At 34.4% G+C, this 26,580-nt stretch overlaps 2 protein-coding genes across 2 annotated transcripts in view; one reads left to right on the top strand and one right to left on the bottom strand.

Annotated features, from left to right (window-relative positions):
• The window catches only part of LOC129221071 (lymphocyte cytosolic protein 2-like), a 91,067-nt gene extending 79,172 nt beyond the window's left edge, over positions 1-11,895 (bottom strand). The window contains exons 1-3 of the mRNA XM_054855509.1: positions 11,890-11,895; positions 7,718-7,780; positions 2,936-2,991 (exon numbers count right to left, since the gene is read on the bottom strand). Coding sequence (XP_054711484.1) covers positions 2,936-2,991; positions 7,718-7,780; positions 11,890-11,895 — 125 coding nt within the window. The remainder of the gene's footprint in view (positions 1-2,935; positions 2,992-7,717; positions 7,781-11,889) is intronic.
• Positions 11,896-19,924: 8,029 nt separating this feature from the next.
• Positions 19,925-26,580, top strand: part of LOC129221072 (transmembrane anterior posterior transformation protein 1 homolog) — a 32,112-nt gene continuing 25,456 nt past the window's right edge. The window contains exons 1-3 of the mRNA XM_054855510.1: positions 19,925-20,135; positions 21,172-21,312; positions 26,133-26,263. Coding sequence (XP_054711485.1) covers positions 19,925-20,135; positions 21,172-21,312; positions 26,133-26,263 — 483 coding nt within the window. The remainder of the gene's footprint in view (positions 20,136-21,171; positions 21,313-26,132; positions 26,264-26,580) is intronic.

A 26,580-nucleotide genomic window follows, 5' to 3' on the forward strand; every position in this document is an offset into this window, starting at 1 on the left:
ATCTCGGACTTTTTAAGCTGTTCTTATTCCTTTTTATATGCACCTTGTTGCTGTAAATAAGTCGCCCTATGTAATTGCTGGAGAGCACAGGTGGCGATTGGGACTGAACAAGGGGGGGGGGGGGGGGGGTGGCAAAAAAAAAAAAAAAAACGATAGTTAAAAGCTATAGGATTTTTAACGGCAGAAAAAAAAAAAAACTTTATTGCATTTCTGGAATCAAACTAGCTAACTTTGACCACGAGTTACGTAGTGAGAATTGACTAAACGTTATAAGATAAAACTGGGTTTTGTGACTTGAAAAAAAAAAAGTCTAAATGAAGTATTTTTTAAATTAAACCACTGATTAAAATCATTAAAAAAGTTTTTTTCAAAACTCATTTTGCAGTTTCAAAATGTGTTGCATTTACAACTTATGCTTGCTTCAATTAGCTTAAGCTATAGGTCCCTCTCTGCCCGCTTGTGTGTGTGGTTTAACACTAAAGAATTAATTAGCTTTATAGAATATAACGGTATTACTTTTATTCTTCAGAAATAAAATAAAGAACGAAGTAAAAATTGCAGCTTCTTATACATCAATATGGATATGAAAAACTAAAATTTCAACATGAGAAAAGCTTGCTCAAAACAAACATGCTCATGAAAAAATTGGACACCCAAGTTTGTTTTGATGTGAGAGGCGGATTTAAAATATCGCAAATGTTGCAATTGCGCGAGAAGCCTCATGACCATAGGGGCCCCGATAAGAATTACAAAAATGCGTATGATAAATCTTTTACAAGTTTCGTGATAGAGAAAGAGGCCCCCAATATATATTTCGACGGGCCCCAATCTTGTAACTCCGCCGAAGCGATACAGAAAAGACTGCATCACTGTAATTCGTTTTACAAATATCGAAAGATTAAAAATTCCCACCGCGGTTCAACGGGAATCTCACAAAATGTCCCAAAAATCGGTTTCGCCATCTCATATTTGTTTCCAAGTTGGTCTCCAATTCGGCAATATATCACTTAATTATCGTCGGTCTAAGACGCTATATTATTTTTGCATTGAAATAAGTAATTATAGCCACACACAAAAATAAGTACATAGGCCTTATAGAGCACCCGATTGAAAACAAAAAGGGAAGTGCACAACTGGAACGAACACAGACCACACACACGAAATTTTAACTTTCTACAGCTTACCACTTTTGAGTTATGACTTAAGAGAGATACGTACTTACATCCAGCCGCAAAAAACAAAGCAATAATTAACTTGTTCGTACCTGAAATCAGTATTAAAAATTCTTTCAGGGATAACTAAAATAGAAATTCGTACTAAAATTTAAGTAAAAAATTTTATATGACTTACTTCCTTTACTTTGTATTAAAAAGTAAAACAGCAAAAAGGTCCTTCTTTTTTCGAAAACATCGGCCAATTCCATCGGCTTTTCGATGTTTTTTAAGGCCGATGTTTCCTCCAAGTTAGCATCGGCCGCCGATGCCTAAATTGTTGAACCATCGGTCCAGTCCTAATTTTTAATCTCATCACGCACACGCACATTTTGCTGATTTCCATTTATTTCGAATATTTTCTCTACCATGTATAAAAATCGGTGTGCATCTGTTTGTATGTCTGCTTGCAATAGGAAAGTTGCAACCTGTTAAATGTTCATATTTTGACTATTGGATATTGTTAATTGACCCTCAAAACTAAAAAATTCACCATCGCCGAATTTTAAAACACCGTGATTGATTTTTAATGAATTTTTAAAAATCCACGCGCAAAAGTGCGCTCTTCTGAAACGTCACGAGCTTACGTCACAGGGCACTAATGGGCAGCCTTCCGCCGAAGATCCCTTGTTTTCGCTAGGAACATTTTGAGCGCGCTGATATTTTTATTTTTTAGAAATTCAATAATCCTTTTGAACACACTATGGAGGCCGGATTCGTTAAAGCACAATCTAATAATCTTCCTCAAGTAACATCAATGATGGTACTCGAATATTTCCGAAAGGATGGAAGGTTTAATGTTCCAGAAACGCGACGAGTTAAATGCGAGGAGGTAAGCCTTACGTTTCGTCTTCGAAGTCAACTGCACGTCCTTCGGCTTCTCCCGCGGAGGAAGGGCGCATGACGTCACTACCTGTGCCATTTGACGTCACAACGCTTGAACTTTAAAAATTAATTTTAAAAAAAGCTACTAATCGTATCGCAAAATTTTTTTCACCTATGATGTTCATACATGTTACTCTATCATATAAAAATAAAATTGAAAAATCGAAAACTTCCCTATTTCAGTCAGCGAACAAGTTTACCACCTGAACCAACGACCCTAATGGCTGAACTGGTCTTTCGCAGACCTTCCAAAAGTCATTGGAGATGGTCGTTTCCATTGCCAAGTGAACTGAGGAGCTGATTCAGGCTGGGTGACACGAATCGGAATGAGTGAAGAGAGATTAGACCCTCAGAAGGTGAAAATACGTACACATACAATGACAAACGCGAGTAAAGAGCAGAAGAAAGTGACCAGGAAACCATACGTCACTGAAATAATGATTTCTTTTTTAAACAAAAGTAGCTATTAAAAGAGCAATATGGAACGTGTTTTTTGGCGCATAAATCAGTTGCCCTCGTCCATCCCTCATCGAAATATAAAGTGTTCAATCTAGTTAGAAAAGGACACTAAAGCAGAACACTAAAACAGTGTAGCTTCATTAGCATTCTAAGTTATCAACAATCTCACCACTGTTTCCAGAAATTTCCGTCTCCCGCAAAATTTGGCGACAATTCTTAAAACGCCATCAGAGTTTAGGACTTTATATTTCGATAACAAGGGACGAGGGCATTGATGCGTCGAAAACATGTTTAACTCTTTTAATTCATACTTTTTTCAATAAATTTAACTATTACACTATTCGTGTGATTTCCTGGCAAGTAGAAATACACTGACTTACTTTCTGTGCTTGATTTTCAGATCTTGATAGGTGAAAAGTTTCTGCTCGGTGAGTTCCTGCAAAGATGAGAAACGGGAATTAATTAAGGCAAAGTGTGTGACATCAACTCATAATTTCCGAAACATGAAAAATTTTCGCTAAAACAAATATAAAATTTGAAGATGATTTCATCCCCTTTCGACCAGTATTATCCTTTTAATGGATCCTGTCGGATTTCAGGAAAGTTTGTGCCGATTTTTGGTAGATCGTGTGGAGAGGAAGTGATAATGTACTGATTGATGCATTTACCAGAAACAACGTGAAGACTCAGCATTAGAGTTTACTGTGCAATCGAGAATAAAACAGATTCGCACTGCACTGTACCACCCTGCCACCAACGGACTGGTTGAAAGATTCCACCGCTTGCTGGAGCACGGTGAAATGGCATCGAAACTTGCGGTGGATTGACAGCAAGCCCATGGAACTTCTCGACCTTAGGACGTCTGTTAGAGATGACTTAAAGGGCAGTTCACATATCGGCCATCCGTTCCGTCCATCCCGTTTTTTGACGTGACGAACTGCCGACGAAAACAGAGTAGCATTTACATACGGTCACCGCACATCAATCACATGGCTGAACTCACCCACCAGAGAAAAAGAGTGCGCTGCTTGGCGGGAACCAATGAAATGCTATCCTACTTTTGACGGCCGTCAGATATCAAGGTTCTTCTGATCGAAACCGGTCCCGTTCAAGACGGCTTGCTGTCATGGCAACCAGCAAAGAAAATCTGTTTTGGGAGGAAAGAAACGTGATGGACGGAACGGACTGCCGATATGTGAACAGGCCCTCAAAGGGCAGTTCACTTATCGGCCGTCCGTCTCGTCCATCCCGTTTTTTGACGTGACGGACTGCCGACGAAAACAGGGTAAAGGCCAATTCACATGGCGACCGAACCGTCCGTCCGTTCCGATATTTTTGCTGCCAAACTGGTTTTCGGAATCCGTTGCCATGACAGCACGCCGAATTTCTCGGCTCCCGTCACGTTCTGGCGATGCTGGATTTTGACGGCCGTCCGATTCGGGGAGCGAATGTGATAGCCAATCAAAGGAGAGACGCCGTTTTTACTTTTGCGGGAATATTTCTCGCTTTGTTTACTGCTAGTTTCGTACAAAATTTGTGGTTATTTTTCAAAAGACAGTTGATGTTTTTCAAAATGAGAATGCCTTAGAAGTTATATGAGGGTTATTACTCAATTATCTTTATTTTGCGTGGAATGCTTAATTAGATATAATTACGTGAAAATTTAGTTTTGCAATTTGTTTTTTCGTTAAAAAATAATTCCACAGCTCATAGTAACTTGCAAAACCAGCTTATAACGCTAAACATTGGCAGTGGGACCATTAACGAAACCCATTATTATTATTATTATTTTTTAATTAGTCAGTAGAAGTTTTTGAATCTTTGTTTGAATAGTCATTGTTTCGAAATGTGATGAAGCAAATCATATTTTAACCAAGAAAAAAAAAATCATACAAGTTAAATCTTTTATGGTTACGCGTTAAAATGTCGTCAGATCCTAATGATATATTAAACTGTCTTAAACATTTGCTGGACTTTTCAAACTTTTGAATAAATAGGCTTTGCCACGAACTTATTCATGAATATAATATGTGCTATTTTGTCAGAAATATCCTGACATTTTCAAAAATTGTCACTTTTTTGGATTTCTGGATAAATATAATAATCGAATTCTTTTGTAGCTTTTGTCATTTTAAGAGTATGCTTTAGCTCACTTCCCAGTAAAAATTTAGTTACGCAACATATTTAAGAATCCAACAACAAATTGAAGAAGTCAAAGTTTTTTATCGATCATCCTGAATCGTAAAAAGAGGAAATTTGTACCCAAATTTATCTCAATATAAATATTTTAAGAACACTGTTTGTAAATTTAAGAAATAAATAGTAATTCAAGTGAAAATCCATGTTAAAATATAGAGAAAACTCCTTTATTTAAGGGGGTCCGGGACACAAAAATCCTCAAATTTTGCAATTTTTTTTTATAATTTGAAAAATTGCTCCGTTTTTTTCTGCTTAAGAGGACGTTTGAATCTTGTTTCTACCTTAAATAGAACGAAAGTTATAGTTATTTTTGTTGCATGCATCTAACGAATGTGTACATAACTTTAAAACTTTAAACGCGTTTTTCTCCATGATGCAATTTTTCCCGATTTCTTGCATTCAAACTCTTATAAGTCAGGAACCGATAGAGATAAAGTAATGAAACTTGGAGCATATCTTTTTCAAGCAATTTACTTTAATTTTTATTCGGCGAATTTGAAAAAAACGTTTACTGCAAAAATTATGATTTTTTTAAAAAAAAGTATCTTCGAATTTTTCGAAATTTTTCTTCAAATATTTTTTATTTTTTATTGAATCAATATTTTTAAAATCGCCGAATAAAAATTAAAGCTTAGATATTTGTGCATACTTTTTTGAAAAAAAATTGAAAATTGACCAACAATATTTTGAGTTATAGCAATTTAAAGCAACCCCATTTTTTTGAAAAAAACTAATTAAATTTAAATAAAAAAATAATTTTTTTTCATATTTATGTTATGATTTTGCTTATTAAATAAATGATGAATCAGTTCAGAAAACTTCAAAACTCTAAAGTACATAATAAAAAATTTTTCGAAATGTGTCCCGGACCCCCTTAAAGAAAAATGTTTATATATTTAAGGGTTTTTTTTTTTTTTTTTGCTATTTTTAACAACATTTTTTCAGTTCTTAAGAGCATTTTTATAGATTTTTTAGGCCATCAAAGTCCGGCACCTAATCATATAACGCTCAGTTATTACTAAACGATTGAAATATTAGACCAAAATTTTTTTTAAATGTTTTAAGAGACGAAGAGTGTTCTAGCTTGAACTTATATGAAATATCAACACCTATTGTAGTAGCATTGAATCGAAGTTTCATCTGTTGCATGCCTAGATTAATTTCAAACTAAATAGATTTTTTTATGTATAGTTGTCATTAAATTTTTACTTTTTTGCGAAAACTTAAACCAGCAAGTTTTTTCAAAATATTTGAACATTTAATTTTTCTCTCATTTCATTCTATTGAAGATCAAGGGGGGGGGAGTGGAATGTAGTACAGATGCTTTTTTTTATGTACAATTCTCATTCAATTTTGTCTTTTTTGCTAAAACTTCAACCAACAAGTTTTTCAGAAAAAAAGTATAATAATAATAATAATAATAATAATATTTCTCTCTTAAATTCTATTAAATATAAGAGGGTGGGGGAGGTGTGTAAACACATTTTTAACAGAGATGTTGTAGACAGAAATTTGATAAATTTTCTGTTACACTACTTGCTTACCCTTATCATTCGGCCATTTTAATTTCTACTGCCCCAAATTCCTTTAAACGTTCAGAGTGATCCTACTAACCGCTTGCTTGACGTTCGTGACAAACAATAATGTATTTTTAAAAGGCTTATTGCAATCACAGCAACATCGTTTATAACTTCTTGTTAATTTTATTTTGATTAGGAGAGCGACAAAAGAACGGCATTAGATCCGCGCTCTTCACCCCTAGCGGGTGAACACCTTCACGTGGCTATCGGACGGAGCTAGTATGAATGTTGCAATATTTTCACACCCATCCGTCACGTCCGATAAATCGGAACGGGCGGACGGATCGGTCGCCATGTGAATCAGCCTTAACATTCACACACGGTCACCGTACATCAATCACGTGGCTGAATTCACCTACCAGAGACAAGAGCGTCTGCTTGGGGGAAACCATTGAAATGCTGTCCTACTTTTGACGGCCGTCAGATATCAAGGTTCTTCTGATCGAAACCGGTCCTGTCCAAGATGGCTTGCTGCCTTGGCAACCAGCAAAAAAACCTGTTTCGAGTGGAAAAAATCGGGATGGACGGGACAGACTGCCGATAACAAAACGGCCCTTTAAGCAACATTCAGACGTCGTCCGAACGGAACGCGAGCTCTGCTTTTTTCTCCCTAAAACCAGACTTTGGTCGGCATTGCCATGACAGCAAGCCATATTGTACGGACCCGTCAACCTGAAGGGGAAGCTAGATATCTGACGGCTCTGACGTCCGTAGAGTTGGGAGATGCATGTCACTGGTCTCCACGAGATGAGCCGATGAGCACGCTCTCTCTCTCTATTGGGGGAGAGAATTGCCATGTGCTTTTCTTGCGTTCACAATGTAAGAATGCTTCTCACTTTTCGGAAAACGTACGTCTGTCCGCTTTACGTGGCGAACGTGATGTGCGGACGGTGTCTGAACAGCCCCTTACCATCCATGCCTTGCAGCAGAAGGAAGGTGAACGGACTGATAATACTTTCTAGCAGACTTCGTACTCCCAACCTCAGGTCTTGCAATGGAACCTTCCGGTTTTGTAAAAGTAATGTGCGAAAATATGCGCAATCTCTTCATTTACTCATGGAAAAATTCTGTTTTTTTTCGGTTCAACCAGCGAGTTTGCTAGCTGAAATCTTTCATAGGTCTTCCAAGTGAATATGACAGTTTCTGTGACCAAGTAACAATGCGCTGATTCACTCGGAGTGAAGTGAACCCGACTAAGTGAAGCGATATTCAGAGATACAGAAATTTATGATTCCCTCCACACATTAAACTTTGGGGATTTTCCTTTCACTTAAAATTTTGAACTAGACAATATATCACTTGAATTATCAAACAAGATTTTTTTTTCACTAGTTTCAAATGAGAAACATAACAAAGTTTAGGAACAAATTTGTAAAAGTTTACCAAAAGTTTAGCGCCATCTATGTGTCTGACTTCAAAGGCTGGAATGCAATCGTCTAAATGGACCTGAAAAAATACATAAATACATTAGCAAAAACTACTTTCACAACTATATTTATGCCGTACATTTCTTAGTAACATATTTGGATGCCTCAGTTGCCTAACCGATTAACTCCACTTTTAAAAAAAATCCTCATTTCTGCTTTAATAGTGCTTTATCAATGCTTAGCATGTGAATTTTTATATTAAAGTTTTGGTTCAGTACATTTCTGACCATGTGATGGTAGAAAATGTAACACGAGGGCCTAAGGGCCTATTCACTCCTATGGATAACACTGTCTTCTTCATAATTTTTCTCGACCTTTTGTTTTATGGAGTTAATCGATTTGGCAAGTGAGGCATCCCATTGACACACCAGTTCACCACTGTTCAAAATTAAGAGAATTTGAATATTTGATCGAATCTCACGTAAAGAAAATAACGAAATGTAAAACTGCTGCAGTGAGACAAAGATGCAAATATCTCATCAGTCGAATACCTAATAAGCAGACACGTGTGTGTGGGCGGAGCTAGTCGAGCAGTAGGCTTCATAAGTGAACGCGACAACACATTCATCTTGTTCGTTAGCACACTCCGACGAATTTCTCGTTTTTTGTATTTATTTATTTATTTATTGAGCAATCACGATTGCTTATTGCTTTCATTTGACTGTTTTTGGCGTGCTATCATTTTATTTTCCCTATCAGCACCCTCCGCACCATCACCGTCGACCGGCTCCCCACGATGCTGCTCCTATAGCGAAAGCCGCCTCCAGGTTGCATCCATGTCCTACACACACGCGCATACATACACAACTACACACACACACATACACAACTACACACACAGACAAACACATACACACAAACACACATACAAACACTTACATACACGCATACATACAGACACCCACACATACACACATACACACAGACAAACACATACACACACAAACACACATACAAACACTTACATACACGCATACATACAGACACCCACACATACACACATACACACACACAACTACCCACACATTCATGCATGCACACAGACACAAACACATATGCCTACACACACCACACACATACCCCCCCCACACACATTCATACACACACATACACATAACCCGTACACACAAACACACACGCCTACATACACACACTCGTGATTGCGAAAAACATAATTTGAATTCAAGATGTCAAAATTCAAGTTAATTTTTTTATTATTATTATTTTTTTTTTTTTTTGCCGCAATCAGTATTTTTCCGATCTTAACAGCAAAAATGGGTATCCACAAACATTTACATAATATGGAATGAGATAGCGAGTGGTGTGAAGACCAGAAGAAGGCCCGTCTCAAGTCCAGTTTTGTAGAGAATTCATTTTAACACCCAGCGTCGTGTGCAACTTATGACAGGGGTGACCACGGGGGGGGGGGGGGGGATTTCAAAAGTTATTCATTTATTTATTTAAATTTATTTATAGATATATTTAAATTTATGTATTAATTTTTTCAATTTAAATTTATGTATTGATCTACTTTTTATTTGAATCATTTACTTTATTATTTTTTATTTATTCTGTTTATATTTTAATTCATTCATTTATTAAGTTTGTGTGCCTACTGTGCATATGTTTTTGGCGTAGCACACAACTTTTCTTTTAAAATAATACAAATAATAATAAAAAAAATCAAATTAAAAAAAATTAACAAGTTAAAAAAAATTCATAAATTTTTTTTAAAATTAAATAAAATAAAAAAATAAACAAAAAAATAAAAAAGAAAGAGGGCTCATAAAACTTTTTTTTTTGGAGGGGGGGTCATTCGCACTGCTGAATTTGGGGGGGGGGGGCATCTTTGACTTATGAAACAGTTCAAGCAAACAGGATCAATTAACAGAAGACTTGAGCAGGGTCGTCAAAGAAGCACGATGGCTCAAGAAGATCGCCATTTGTCCATTAAAGCAAGGCGCAACAGGGATGGTACAGCTTCTCAGCTCTCTCGTGACTAGTGTACGTTATTTATATACAATTTATTTACTATATTTATAACAAGTATTTACTATAGTTATACAATCAATTTTATGCGACATTTGGTCGTCAATTTTAAAAAATGCACACACTTAAATATAAATAGTTATACAGGATGCTAATTTTTTAATCTGCGGTTCCAATTGTTTCACCTTGTTAATAAACGGCGCCCAACTGCTTTTACTATTCCTAAGATTATTTTACTACTATTTTAGCTATGTTTGACAAATAGAGCCCTTTAGTACATAAAAAATTTCCATCCTCTGAAGTCCTTTAAACTGACTAAATTGACGACTGCAAAGATGCACCCTTCAAAAGACATCTGGGCTATCAAAAATTAGCATCTATAGCGCATGTAGCACTGATAGAAGAGCCATCAGGTAGCAAGTACATCGGTCATATATTGCTAATAGCTGGAGAAAGTGCAAAAGAAATTTCGCAAGGTATATATATAGGCTTTGCAAAAAAAGTATAATATGAGCTTTCTCCACTTGTCGCTTATTGGACGGAGCAAATGTAAATACGGGATGGAAAGGTGGAGTAATTCCTTTTTTTTTTTTTCGAGACATATTTTAAACTAGTGGCAACCGCACGGCTTTGCCCATAATAGAAAACTAAAAGGTCTTTTGGTTCGCCTGTATATTTACAATGTATGGTGAATTTTCTCGCCAATTGGCTTGTGCCCATGTTACGGTTCTACGTTATTATAATTTCGTAATTTACTCGTCCAACTTATGATAATTTTGTTCTTAAAATTGGGATAGAAAAAGAACCACGTCGAGTTTTCAAAAAATCGCTTCGAGGTGCACACCACCATGCTACAAAGTAACTTTGTGCCAAATTTCATGAAAATCGGCTGAACAGTCTAGGCGCTATGCGCGTCACAGAGATCCTGACAGACAGAGATCCGGACAGAGAGAGAGATCCTGACAGACAGAGAGACTTTCAGCTTTATTATTAGTAAAGAAGACGTTTATGGTGGTACATATGCCTGCTGCATACTAATGAGTTGCCACTGAGGCATCTTATTCTGGAAATGGACGGTTGCACAAAGAGACCACATTCATATTCTGGAGCTATCGGACAGCTTCTTAGAGATTGAAAAAAAAATCCAGTGGTCAAATTTAATAAAATTGGCTGTAATCATCTGGTTTTGGATATGGTACATATAAAAAACTTAAGTACTGAACAATAGTATTTGTATCGAATCTGTCTTGCCGTAAAAGATGGTAGTTTCCCTTCTAGCGTGGAGGACAGTAGCCCAGGCAAACTCAGTCATGCACGATGGCTGACAACTGCAAACCGTTTGTTATCGATCTTACATTGCTTGTAAAGTATGTAATGCTAGTTTATGCTTCACGATGTGGTTTGAAATGAAAATGAAACCGAACTGCCAGTATGGTGCGTAACATATTTGGAAAATGATTTCTCTTGCAAGGCAGTTTCCAGACAACTTTAAGCAGATAATTTTCAAAGTTCCCTCAAATAATGCATATTTCGCTCATCCCGAACAGCCAGGGCCCGACTAACTAAAAGTGAGGCCCAAGGCCCACAATAATTTGGAGGCCCCCTGAAGACTATTATTTTAAAAATGTGTGTATTTTTTGTATAGTTGTAATGCTATGCATAATTCTTTAAGTAATTTGGGGTCTCTTAGGAAGAGGGGGCCCAGGCCCAGGCCTAGTAGGCCTGTGCAGTAATCAGGCCCTGCGAACAGCTACTGCTGACAATGTTGTTTGCCTCTAGAAAATACATTCAGGAATTAGCAGTTAGGCCCATTCTGAAATCTAGAAATGAGAAGACAGAGAGCTCGGATGGTGTGCGATTTTTTAAACGGTCTAAAAACAATTTTGAAGCCGTTGATTAGTTTATTTAGTTGATTGGGCAAACTATGTTGTAACAGAGCCACGTAAAAGCATCTAAAAGAAAAAGACTTGATAGAAATGTGCAAAGAACAGCCTACAGAGTTAACTTTCCAGAAATTTCCCTGTCACACGCTGGTTGTTGAACGTTGTGTGAAACTAATAACCTAAGCTACGTTAAAAGTTTTTGGTAAAACTGCACGTGATGGATATATTCGTGCCTAACTTTAAGGTAGGAAAGAACTTCCATCATTTGATAACAAGGGACAGTGTTATTCGAAAAAATAATATTCATTATGCATGAGGTTATCAATGTTATAAATCAAATTTGTAGAATTAAAAAAAAAATTTTTTTTCTCTCTATACGTAATTCTAGAAAATGTAAGGTACCACTGCGTAATAATAATTACTATGACTAATAGTACTATTTAATTAATCAGTCTATGTATTACTTTCGAAAAATAATTTTCATATTGCTTTCTGAAGAAATCCAATATTTTTTCATTTTTCTCCAATTTTTGATGTCAGAAATGGTGCGGTTAAATGCTCTTTAAAATCAATAAAACATTTTATGGCCTCGAACTGGTCATTATATAACATTTTCGTTGCATTCCAGCAAAATAATTGGAATTTATTTTGATTTTTTTTTTTTTTTTTTGACATAAATTTATTTTTCTCTTTTTTCGGTTTTTCAGTGTCAAATAGGGCCGGCTAGATATTTTTCAATATCTAAGAATTTTTTTGTGAGTGCTAAGTAGTTCACTACGCAACTCTTGCGCGCTATCCAAAAATGGATTTCAAAAAAAAAAAAAAAATAAAATCCGCTTATTTCGGCCCACCCTACTATACATCGTATAAAACTGAATTTTTTGAACTACAATTTAAAAAAAATTTCTAGGGGAGAGCTCCCGGATCCCCCCTCCCCTCCTGTCCCAATAGAATCTACTTCACAATTGCGTACTTGAAGCTTAAATTTCAAAAAAAAAAAAAAAATGTATCGGAGAATGAACCCCGAATCCCTTTTTCCCTTAACATCATTATAGATCGTCTAAAACTGTATTTTTCGAACTACAATCTTGAAAATTTTCCCCGGACCCCCCTTTACAGGAAATAATCGAATAAAATGTAGTGTTGTGTTTGGGAACCTCAAATTCAAAGAAATATTGAGAACCTCCTCTCCCCCCCTAACATAAAATATATATCTGAAACTGCAGTTTTTAAACTTCAATTTCAAAAAACTGCCGGGAGGTAGCGGCGGCCCTGCTCACCCCTTCAAATTCTACGGAGCAGCACTCACAAATGACAGTCTTTAGGATAAGATAAAAACCCTGTAAATTCCCCTCCCCCCCCCCTGAAAATGCCAACAGTGCAGGCTGTGCCATGAATCGAATGCTTCATTTTGCTACCTGTTACACCACAGACTTATACTATCTTTGGTTACACTTCCTACTAACCTAAAGTTGATTCGACTACGTTGCCTTACATAAAGGAGGCCTTATATGTGTTGGGGAAAAGCATCTGCCAGTCAATCTGCAATCGATATTTTAAAAAGAGCAAAAAAATGTTTAGTTTTTATACATTTCTAATTTATTATCTGCAAACTTTGCTTAATGTTGTTATTTTTCAATTTATATCAAACATCCATTGCATGAAACATTCAATTATAGCTGATCTGCTAATTGTCCCAACATGAAACTTGGTGCAAATAAAGAACACAACAATGTGTGTAACATATTTTTTTTTTTCCGACTTTTAAAATAATAGCTTTCGAAAATATTCAAGGTCAAAGGGTATTTTGAATGACCATCAAAATTTAAAATTGCATTTTTGTACCATGTAATATATCATCTTAAAGCCTGCCTTCAGATCTTTAAAATGGTATCAAGTTTTTGCATATACACTGAAGCACTGTTTTTACGTTTCTGAAAGAACTGTATAAAACGAGCTGATGTGTGCATCACATGACTTCCTCTTGCTCCAATTTAATATCATTTCCCCATTACTGGCAATTTTAATGGGATTCAAAAGTTTACTCCCTAAATATCACCAACAGTGGCCAAACTGAAATCAAATTTAAAAAAAAAAAAATTTGCCAAATTAGTCGCCTAGTTGGCGACAAAACTTGCCGACAAAAAGACTGGTGATATATCGCCAAGTGCAGGGGCGGCAATTCAGCATTTCATTTGGGGGGGGGGGGGGGTCGAGTTTCTTAAATATGTATTACCACAGTGTGGTACCAAACACACATAAGCTAACAGGAAGTGGTCATAAAATCAGTTTAATATAAATAAAAATTAGTGTTTAGAAACAATTAAAATTTTGATTCATTTTCTAATAAGTTATCATGCAAAACATATCGATACTAAAGTTTTAATAGCTTTTGGAAAAGTTTTAATGCATGATTTTTGGAATTCTAAAGAGCAGGGAATCGTGTTACTGATCAATCAGTGCCCAGTGTCGTGCTGTTTTGCCAGCACAGCTAAATAGAAAAGTTTTGTTTTTTTTGCCCATTGTACTCCGAAAACAACCCTCTGAGAAATAAAAAAATCTTTCTCTACTATCTGAGCTGATTGGAATAGTTAAAAAATAATTGAAGTAACTAAGTTATGTATGAAAACACTTTTTATATATTGCTCCTTAAAATCACCCAAGCAACTTCAAAAATTGCGAGGAGCTTAATTTTTCATCATTGAATAATCTAGTCTCGTCGGCAGTCGCGACTTCAATGAGATGTCATCTGCCTCCAGGTCTGTTATTCACTATTCCAGACTGACGAAACTGCTGTCTCTGGATGTGATAACTGGTCTGCCGGTATATTGCTTGTAATTTTTCTTGCCTCATGCTAAAATTTTACTCATAATTGAAACATTTTATTTTACGTTTTCAAAATCCAATCCAAATAATATAGAGCCAACCATACAGAAAAATAATTATCATCAAATCTTGTGTTAATGTCATTGGAAACTGAATCTTTTACTTCATACAAAATTTAAAAAATCACTGTTTAACTTCACAACATCATGTGGATTTTTGTCACTTTTTTTTTTCGCTTTTTTAAAATCGGCACGAAGGGAGAGTTTTTTTTTTTTTTTTAAGTTTCACGCTTGATTGAAATATACATCTATGTAAAATCAATTTTCAGTTTCAATTGTAGATTGAACTATGGTAGTATGGTGCACAACAGATCAATTGTAGATTGAACTGTGGCTTGAATACTCCGAAAATTAAGGGTAGCGGATTAAAGATGTTTTGATAGAGTAAAGCATTTTTCAAAAACTTTCCTCAATACAAACAAATTGAATAAAAATTCAAACGAAGTCATACATGCTAAAAGGCATGAGCTTTTTCACCATTGAAACAATCGTTTTACAAAAATTCTTCCAGTCGTCAAAACACTGTTTTGAAGCTATAGAGAAATGTTTTTACATGGTTTTAACTTTTGAATACCATCTTGTGTCACTCCAAGATTGCATAATTATAGAACCCCATAAAAAGGTATTTGTTGAGATGTTTTTATTAATTCATTAATCAAATGAATTTTTAAGAAGTTTCTATGAAAGCACTGAGCAGCTGAAACGTGTTTCTAGCAGAAGAAAGCGATGAACACTCATGAAATATACACTTTAAAAATGAGCGTAAAAGTGAATGTAAAATGTCAAGAATTTTCTTGTGAAAACCACGCAGCCATATCACTTTTGCACGGGCCTCTCCTATTGGACATACTATCGTTACACTGGGCACACAAGTATGAAATATTTAGCATATATGAGGAAATGTCGTCTTCAGTTGAAATTAACCATGTTTCTCTATCAGTTTTCTATGTTCTGAAAATGCTTGATGAATTTCTAAATCTACTTCCAAATAACGAAAAACACTTTTTCTAGTCTGAGAATGTGTCGAGTTTCATCAAATAGTTACAGAGAACCAGCGAGATTTTTTTAAGGAACATTATTTCCAACTTTCATAAATTGAATTCACCCATTTACTATCATTCTGCTCAAAACATTTGGGGGTGCGACCGCCCCCTCTTGACCCCCCTATTTGCCGCCCCTGGCCAAGTGTCCACCAATTATAACACCACTTCAGTTTGCATCGAAATTAACACTGATTTCCCCCTAAAAAGGGGCAAAAAATCCCTTTAGAAACACCTGAATGTAACCAAGAAGGGAGATGTATAACTGGACCCCACTAGGAGTCCATGTATCAAATTTCAACTTTCTAGGTCATACCGTTCTTGAGTTATGCGACATACATACAGTATACATACAGACGCCATGAGAAAATTCATTGTAATTAACTCGGGAAGAGTCAAAGTAGATATTTCATGTGTCTATACATTCTTAGGCACTTATCCATGTGTGGTCGAGTCAAAAAAAAAAAAAAAAAACTCAACATTCATTTGAGGGTGAGTAAAATGGAAATTAAGGTCAATTTTTGAGTGAAAATTTTTTCGCGAATACAATACTTCCTTTTTACTTTCTTCTATATCTAATATATAGAAGAAAGTATTGGATTCATGCAAATTTTCGAATTTCGAATTTTGACGGATTCGAACGTTTTGAGGTGTGCTGAGTCCATTTCGACCATTTTTGGAAAATGTCTGTCTGTCTGTATGTGTGTGTGTATGTGTGTCACGTCTGTGTGTGACCAGTTTTTTGTGGCCGCTCTACAACAAAAACTACCGCATGAAATCGAACGAAATTTGGTACACATATGTGCCCCTATGTGAACTTGTGCCCATTGGTTTTTGGCGCGAATTCCTCCAAGGGGGGTGGAGCAATGGGACGTTTTTCGAGTTACGCGTGCTTGCTATTACTCAGGAAGTAACTGGCGGAATCAAACAAAATTTGGTCCATATGTTGGTATTAACAGGAACAGGTGCTGATTCAATTTTGGTGTCAATAACGCAAACGGGGGTTGAGCTATAGAACGTTTTTTGTCGTCAATTGTGACTGCTGTATCTCAAGAAATAATGAACGGAATGAAAGAAAAATTTATCGGCAAGTAGCCCTTAGTGGGTATAAGAACTGATTTTATTTTTGTGTCAACAGCTAAAAAGGGGGGTAGCGCAATCACCCGTTCTTTTTTTCCATTTTGAGTGTCCTATCTCAAGAAGTAATGCTACGTTCTGGTTGAAATTTGGAATATATGTGAATCCATGTGTAAACAGGCTTTGGTTCAATTTTGACGCCGATCGCTCCAAGAGGTGTTGATTTTTTTTTTTTTTTTTTGCGAATAAAAGTAGCTTTATTAATGCAACAATAAGAAAGATAAATCGTAATAGATTGTCGTCTGCGTATTTCTCGTGATTTTAATTGTATGGAAATGATCCGAAATATTATCTCAATGATTTAAAATTTTTAACTGTTGCCATCTTATGTTTGTTAACAAATAAAATATTTGTAATTAATTCAAGCAAGGCTTTTAAAATAACTTTCAATTTTCGCTCTTTGCTTTGCTTTTGCAATAATTCAGACATTGGGATAGTCGTCAAGTTTTTGCATGTGTAATTTTGTTTTTGTTGGGAATATTGCTTCCTCGTCAAGCACGGGGAGGGATCAGAAAAAGGAAAAATATAGAAGAAAGTTTCGTGATGGCCACAACATACTAGTTTGTAAAAGGATTTAAAAAACGTATAAATGAAAAAACCTATAATAAGTAAACGTTAATATGTATTAAACTGTGAGGGAGCTAATTAAAAAACTTATAATTGATAAAAACGTATAAAAGAGAACCGTATAAACAATGCTTCACTAGTTCAATTTGAAAAGAAGTTACATCTTACACGTGTACGAAAGCTACTCTATCTACCAAAATTCGCTTTTTTGCAATGACCCAATCAAAGAATATTTGTATTAAAAAACTAAGAACTTGGGTTTTTACTTTTATTACCAAATGCTATCTCTGTATAAAATTTTAGAATGAATAATTCTATCAAAATTTCCATTGTGTACCTTTGATTTCTCTTCAGTCTTAAGGGGTCTAAGGATCTTTAACCTTTACAAATTTTCGACTTTCTGGAAAAAATATATGGTACGCCTAATTTAATTCTGAACATTTTGATATCTTATTTATTACGGTACGCAAAAAACTTTTCAATTTATTGTAAAAATGTGTAACCTTTCCCTATAGAGATTTATGTTAACAACAGCTGTTTAAGCCTCTTGTTCTCAGGTGCCGGTTTCTTGTTTTGCATGCATATTTCAGAAAGTTTTTTTAATATATTTCGGTAAAACTTTCTCTCTCTCTCTCTCTCATGCACGTTTCTCTGGTTTATTTTTATGAGCTGAACCTACTATAAATTTTGATATTAACTTATAAAATTTCAAAAAAATAAATGAATAATTTTCCTACAATTAATAAATTTAGTTCAGATCATAAAAATAAACCAGATAAACATGCATTAAAAATTTTACGGAAATATAAGAAACTTTCTGATATATGATGTACGCAAAACCGGCACATGAGAAAAAGAGGCTTAAACAGCTGCTGTTAATATAAATCTTTATGAGGAAATTTTACGCATTTGTAGGATAACTTGAAAATTTTTTTGCCTATAGTAATAAATAGGGTATCAAATTATTCTGAATTAAATTAGGCATAACATGTATTTTTTCCAGAAAGTTTAAAATTTTGAAGGGTAGAGGTCCTTAGATCCCTTAATAAATGAATGGCTATTTTTTCAAAGAACAAACATAGGAAAATATGAACAGCGAGACTGCTGATGATCAAATAATCTGTTGAAAAACAACAATTAACAGTTTAGCTAATAGTCATGTTTCAAAAATTAAACAGTAACAACTCTACTACAATCAAACAAATCAGATAATTTAGAGTATGTAGTACCGTTCAAGTAAAAAAATCATAAATAAAAATAAAAAACACAAACACATTAATAATATCATTGTTAAGTACATTTGATTTTTAACAGATTTTTTTTGTAATGTCTACATTTTTAGATGATGAACCCACAAAAAACAATTTGAGTGGCACGAAACATAATAAGGAAAAACTAGAATTAAAGAAAACATTAAACAGGGCTTACATGGTGTGTCCATAAATAAATGTCACCCTTTATTTCCACCACTTTTGACTCCCCCCTCCCCTGTTGTCACAAAGCGCCAGACTTCACTCTACATGTCACGCTATTTTTCCTTAATATATTCATTTACCACCTTGTCACAATTACATGATCCCCACCTCTCCCCTCAAAGCGTTACATCATTTTTGAACATCCCCATATTCAAAAATGACAGTAAAAACGATTCAAATCAATACTAATACTCAATAATAATAATTTTTAAAAAAAAGTACTTACTCGCTTCAACCATTTTATAACTTTTTCCTCTTTCCAACCAACGACGACTGACTGATGTGGAAGAGATATTTTCCCAGCCATTATTCGAATTTAAAAAATTTCGACTGAATAAATAACCAACATCAACTTTTGACATATGTTACCCGGCAAAATTTCGAACTTTATTTAATTCGAATATAAGTTTTCCATCATGCTATTGCGCGTCAAGGGAAAATGGAAGAAACAGCATGAAATGAGCGACGCATAACAGTTGGTAAATCGTTAACAAAATGTAATGATTTCTAAGCTATTAAAACAACGAGAAAACAAACAAGATTTCGAAACTTTATCTTGATTGACAACATGGGAGTGTCCATTACGTATACTTCCTCCACATGTAGAATTACTTCCGGAAAAACAAACATGGAAAATGTAATCGATCAGAAATAATATTAAGGTTGCGTTCGACGAGCACGACCGGTCAGTTAATCACGTGACAACTAATGATCACGTGCTCCAATCAACCAATTAACTGCTCAGAATGGTAACCGGTGAGGTAACCGGTTATCATAGAACGCTGCGGTTTCTAACCAGTTATTCGGTTACTTACCGGTAGACCGGTGAGGTTCGTCGAACGCAACCTAAGAAAAGTTTCCCTCTAATAATTTCAGAAACGATTTTTAAGTTCATTAAATTATTTTCGGCACCTAATAAAATTTGAATATTTTTTTGGTTTCGGGAAACAATATGTTTATACAGATTTTTTTTGAACAACAAGAATATTTTTGCTTTCTGTGATCAAAAAATAGAAATAGATTGCTCTTAATAAAGTCAAAAAATAAATTGATTTTTCAGAGCAATTATTTTAAAATTGCGGCAAAAATTAAGTTCTAATTTTATTTTTCTTCAGCCGGAAAGTTTCTTAACTGAATCCGCGACAGCTTCAGAAGACGATTAGTTTTTCCAGGTAGATCATAACAACATGGAGGATACGGAAGAAGAGAGAGTGGAACAAGTGAATTCAATATTAGAAGAAGATGCGAAAATCATGAATTATGGAGAAAGATTAGCTCGTGTTGTTGAAGTATTGTCTGCTAAGGAATTTCAAGAACTCAATTCACCACCCGTGAAGACTTCTGAAACTGAGAGAGTCACTTTTTTATTTCCAGAAAATTCAGCTGTAGAGCATGATAGTGAGTGTTTACATGTTTGCACATGAGTAAACAAAGTAGTGATTTTTTGTTTGAATGAAGTAATTGGTCTCGAGTGTAGTTTGCATAATGATCTGCGTAGATTTGGGCAAATATAAACACCTTTAATTTTACTCTGTATTTTTAAAGTAATCGTAATCATATAATAAATGAATTTTATTTGCATTGATTGCTGATTTGCAATGTAAATTGCAGCAACTTGTAATTTTTCCATATTATATTGTTTGCCTTATTTTTAGCAGTATACTAAATTTTTGAATAAATGTTTTGTTGATTTTTAAGTGAACAGATAATTTTTAATTCCTTAAATAACCTTTAAATTTTTTTTCCCTGTTGCGTTGCGCATATTTCATTTTGCTGTTTATCACTGAATTAATGTGTCATGCTGTTTACATGAGCAGGAATTACGTATTTGCTTATATATATGCATGGTATTGAAATTGGGGACAGTTCAATAATTGGGAATCTGGCGCGGTCGTCTAATTTTTGGCGGAAATACTTTGATTTTGGTAACCCTGCTGATTTATAGTAACCCTATGTTAATAGATTTTTCTGGTCTTTTTGTTTATATTTGCAAAGAAAAATACCTCACGCTCAGGCGCTGGAGCCAAAAATTGACGCCAATGAAGAAAGATCGCCAGATTCCCAATTATCAAAATATCCCCCTGAAATTCATTGTGTGGTTGGTTAGAATTAGGATACTATTATCATGAAGGGGAATTGCAGAATTTTTTTTACATCGGTGATTTCTGACTTTTCTCAACTTAAGAAAACATTTTGAAAGCGAAAAAGGATGTGGAGGCGGTTTTGAAAAAGCTCTTACCAACTTAGTGTTCACAAGTTTTTAAGAAGTGGGTAGAACATTGGAATAAATGCATTTAGTCCTGAAGAAAATATTCTTAAGAGAAGCATGTAAATTATGACGATTAAAGTTATTCTGTATTTTTTATAAATTTAGTCTTATTACTTATTGAACAGCCCTCTTATGATTTCTTATTTTACTTTCAAATTTAAACAGACCCATCTACCATCCTTACTCAGAAACCAGCCCGCGAAAGCGTTGGCAAAAGGAAGGACTTTCATTCTCTTGCTTCTAAAACCAGCTCACTAGAGGAAGACAATTCATCGACAGAGAAGAAAAGTGAAAAACCAGGAACCTGTAATTTTCAGTTTGTATATCTCTCCTTTTAGTATTTAGGATCAGGTGGAGTGAAATGATCATAAATATTACTGTTTTCAAATTTGCTCAAAGGAAATATTAAAAGTACAGGGTGTTTCAAAATGAATTGCAGGGTTTTAACATGTTATAATATTTATTACACCAAACTTACAGCCACAAGTGATATATCAAATGAAAGAGAAACTCAAACAGTTTTTTGTTTGCTGGCATCAGTGCGCATGCACGTGGAATGTTTCTGCTTCAATCCGCTAGAAAACACTTGTAGCAAAGATGGCGACTAAAGAACAGAAAGCATTTGTGTTTTATCTTTCAGCAAGATGGTGCGCTGCCTCACTGGCATAATGAGGTACGCGATTGGCTTAACCTAACTGTACCCGACCGCTGGATTGGCCGTAAGGGGCCCAATGACAGGGCTTGTTTCCCAAGGCCTCCACGGTCACCCGACCTAACGCCGTGTGATTTCTATCTTTGGGGGTTTATTAAGGACCGTGTGTATGTGCCTCCACTGCCAGCCGACCTTCCCGAATTAAGGAACAGGATTGAAACAGCAATTACTAATGAGACACTCATCAAAGTTTGGGAAGAGCTCGCATATCGTCTTGACGAGTGACGAATGGTGCTCACATTGAACACTTGTAGGCTATTATATAAAACTGTTTGAGTTTCTCTTTCATTTGATATATATCACTTGTGGCTGTAAGTTTGGTGTAATAAATATTATAACATGTTAAAACCCCGCTATTCATTTTGAAACATCCTGTATTTCTAATACATAATACAACCTAAAATTTGAAAAAAAAAAAAAAAAATCTGCATGCTAGCAAAATTAAGCGTGTCCCTTCATTTCATCTCACCTGAGCCTACACTTTTTTAAATGCTAAAGCTGCACTCTATGTATGTTCTTTAGGCCGTCTTGTGGCAATATGTGGCACATTTTGCTTATAAGATAGGATCTTAACATCTATAATATGTAAAATAAGCTATTTAAAAATAAACGTTTCAAACCCCCAAATTCTTCATAACACATAAATCTTTTTGGAGTAATGATTTCACAAATTTTATGATATTAAAGTGAACGGATATCAGGGGTATGGCCATAGGATATTTGGGTCCGTTAACGGACTCTTCACCAAAATCCGATCAACCAAAACGGACCTTTCACAAAATCCCGATCAACCAAAATGGACCCTTAACAAAATTCTGATAAAAAAGAACGGATCTTTCACAAAATGTTTATTGAAAGAGCTAATCTGAAAGCAAAATAACGCATATTTCCGTATATAAAACCGATAATTTTTGGAACTTTTTTAAAAGTCAAATTAAAGGGATCAGCTTATACAAAATCTGCTAATTTTGCAAAGAAAAAAAATGGCACTCTTGTGATGCTCCTGCAAGAGATAAGTAATTGCTACTTCCAAATAAATATAATGCTTGTTGTTTGTTTCTTGGGAAGAAATTAACAGCTAAAAATAAGTTTGGATTTAAATAAATTTTTTTTTTGTTTTTTTTTTTTTGTTTTATCACAGCTAGTTAGCAGCGGTGTTGTCAGTTAAGTGTTGTCAGTTACCGTTTTTTTTCTTTAGATGTCTACATTTTGAAAAATGCAATCTTTTAACATCCAATGTGAGAATCCTATTTTGTTCTTTTTTCAAGCTCACGTTGCTTTGATTTTGATGCAAATAAATGAAAAGTCTCGTTATTTTTCTTAGAACGCTCATTTCAAATTTTGGAAGCAAAATTCCTTTTTTTTTATGAGTCAAAAGTTAAAATGCTGAATCAGTGGTTTAAATTTTTTTTTGCTTTAACTGTGTCCACAGGTATGAATGATATGGCAAATAGAATAATGATCGGACTCTAAAATGCAATTTTTAAATAATTTTATCAAAAATATTTCTTTTACAAGCCATTTTTTTACTTTTGATGCCTTGGCTTTGAGAATTGCAATCTCTTTGCATCCGCTATGGGAATCCGATTTTTCAAATTTTTGATGTTTAGTACACTTTGTTAAGAGGTAAACAAGTAAAATCTCTTTGTATTTTTGTTAAAATCATGGAATTTATAAGTTTTAAAACGAAATTCTGTGATTTTTAAGCGTGTCTTGGGTCAAAAAGTAAAATGCTGAACCCGTGTCTGAATTTTATGTTTTTTTTTGTTACAATTATTTTAAATACTGTACAGAAATATTTCTAGTATAATTTAACATAATGTAGAATTGTAGATAAATATTGATACTTGAAAGAGCAATGCCATCGCTCCCCCCCCCCTCCCGCCAAATACTAAAAAACACCCCAGAATCATATTCTCAACATAGAAGAGGAAAACACTCAACTTTAAGTTTAAATGATGCAGTTTGTGCCATCTCTAAATTCCAAAATTTTTTTGTAACAATTTTTTTTTTTTTTTTTTTTTTTTGCGAAATTATTTGACTTTTTACAAAATTAATTCTTTTTTTCTCAAAATTATTTGATTTTTCACAAAAAAGACGAATCCCGTGAAAAATCCTGGACAGACCCCTGGATATATTTCAGCGGGAAAATCAGGAAAGCTAACAATAGCCCGAATACAAGAGTGATAAGTGTAACATTTTTTCCATTGTAGATGGTAACCGCTCATTTTTCAAATTTCCGCCAAACTGGTCAAAATAACAAACCATTTATTTGCTTGTTAAACGTTGCCAGAATCAATATTCATGGCTGCCAACTTGTACGATTTAGCCGTACATCGTAAGATTTTTGGACGTTTTGTACGATTGTAAGCTCTTATGGCAGATTTGTACAATTTTGTATGAGAACTGCACACTTCTTGATCGGATAACAGCATGGAGAACATTTTAATCTGTATGAACTTACAGAAAAACTATTGTTTTGAACAAGTTTTTGATAGACAAGTTTTGAAAACTGCAAAGTCAGCAACTTTTCAAAGTTTAAGTTCAAAGAAATAAAAGTTTATTTATTTACTTATTTTTAAAATTTATTTATTGTTTGCTTATAAAATTACAGATCAAGTAAAGGTAAGGATTTGAAAATATTATAATACTTTAAATTTTTTATACTTTGCTTTATAATGGTCAAAAAAGCGTAGAAATATATCCACTGTACATTGTAAGATTTTTTTTTTTAAGTTGGCGTGTTGGCAGCTATGAATATTGTTGAAATGTAAAAATTAATGTTTAGTTTTTACATAAAGCAGTCCATTAAATAAGACCAACAGTTACATGAAATTAAAAAAAAAAAAGAAAAACCATTAAGCAAATGAACTAAACCATTAAGTATATCAACTTTGTGTGTGCCCAAAGGTCTTTGTGACTGTCAGATCTGTTTTAGCCACAATTCTTTCTCTCTGTTGTATTTTGATTTTAAACTCTTTTCCCAACCCTACTTTTTAATATTTATTAGATCATGGCCTCAATAAATTTTGCTTACGCTTAGAGACTGTGACAATCGCTGAAACTCATTACAACAAAGAGGGGGCTACAGGGAACCCCTGTTTTCATTATGTTGCCATTGATTGGTGGATGCAGGGGTTCCGTTCAGCGCCTCTTGCGGTCAAAATGGGTGACGTCCAATCAAAATTAAACAAACTTTGGAACATTGACATTGGTGGATGCATGAGCAGATCATAATTGCATCGGGTTAACACAAAAAAGTCATAAATTGTCAAGGCACTTTAAGCAACAGTGCCTTCTATTGGGACCATAATCTCTACATAGTATAAAATAAAGTCTGCAAAAAGTGTCTGTTTGTTTGAACACGCAAAACTCAAGAACTACCCGACCAATTTCTCTGAAATTTTCACAACATCTTTCTTTTAGCACCGGATAAGTTTGCAGACCAGTTGGAAAAAAATTCGACGAGTTGTTCTTTTTTTATTCCAATTTAAGCCCAGTTTTCATATAAATTCCTGAATATAAGGGAGAAAAATTACTTGCACGTAGTAATCGTCAGAAAGGGCAGAATTTTCCGTGTTATAGGCAATCTGTTTCAATGCTCTAACTTAATTACGGCGGAAGTTATTTGCGTTTTTAGCTCGAATTGTTTAAGGTTTAACTCAAATTTTGGCACTATTTCCTTCATTAAATGTATCAATAAAAAGTGAATGAATCCTCCCACAGTTTTCTCTTTGACTGCACTGGATAGAACGACATTTTTTACTACAGATCTGACTCGACCTTAGGTCGAAGAATTATGCTTCTATTTCATCTAGAAAAAAAGTTACAGACGTTTTGAGTTGAAGTTCAAAATCTCATCTTCATTCAAATTATTTGATGATTTATTTGGTGTTGCCATAGTTACATCTTTTAGCTTCGTTTCTTTATTTCCCTCATTCTTATTTTAAGTATTTAAACTTATTTTACTTTTTTTCCCATGGTTACGCTTTTTGAATCCATCTTTCTCATTTAAGTATTTTAATATCTGTAGTCATTGTTTGGAGGGGAAATTTTGCATGATTTTTTTTTCTTTCATTAAAGCCTGATTGTTGAATACGGCACTTCACACAATGTTAATTTTCAAGGTAGACCAGGCAATGGAGCTAATTCGATCTATTTTATCCTTTCAATTTTAGTCACAACAACAAACCCTATATGAGTTGAAAGTAACTGCATAAGAATTTGGGAAAAAAGAATGAGATTTCCATGAATTACATATGAATCAATTTTTTAACTCGTACATTTTCAAAAGTATCAATTAAATATCTTTTCTGTTTCAAAATTCATGTTTTAATGTTTATTCTTTTGTGCTGTTTCAAGGTTCATAAAAATGAAATCATTTTTTTTTTTTTTTTGTCTATCTTCATTTTAGCTTCATCTGTGTTCGACTATTTACATGGTGAACTTCGAAGAGGTTACTTGCTGGAAAATGATGAGCAGCGATTCACCGAACGCAGAGAAAAGTTTTACATATTTTTGAAAATCCCCAGAGAAATTGAAAAGGTAACGAATGCATCTAGTATTTATTTTATTGTTTAACAAGTTGCTGAAAGCAACTAAATTGTCCGCCTTTTTGCACAATTCACTTACTAGGGCGATCACATCTTTGCTAAAAAGTCTTTGTTGACTGCTTAGATAAATTTGGTGATAGTATAAAAATTATTTTTATCTACATAAATTCACTCACCAGGGTTTGCTGATATATATATATATCATGATATATATCACGATATATATCTACTATTTATTTTGTTCGATATTTATTTTTCAACCACGGTATTTTCAATACAAAAATTACATTAATCATAATAATATTGTTC

This window comes from Uloborus diversus, chromosome 4, assembly GCF_026930045.1.
Source record: "Uloborus diversus isolate 005 chromosome 4, Udiv.v.3.1, whole genome shotgun sequence".
Taxonomy (NCBI): Eukaryota; Metazoa; Arthropoda; class Arachnida; order Araneae; family Uloboridae; genus Uloborus; species Uloborus diversus.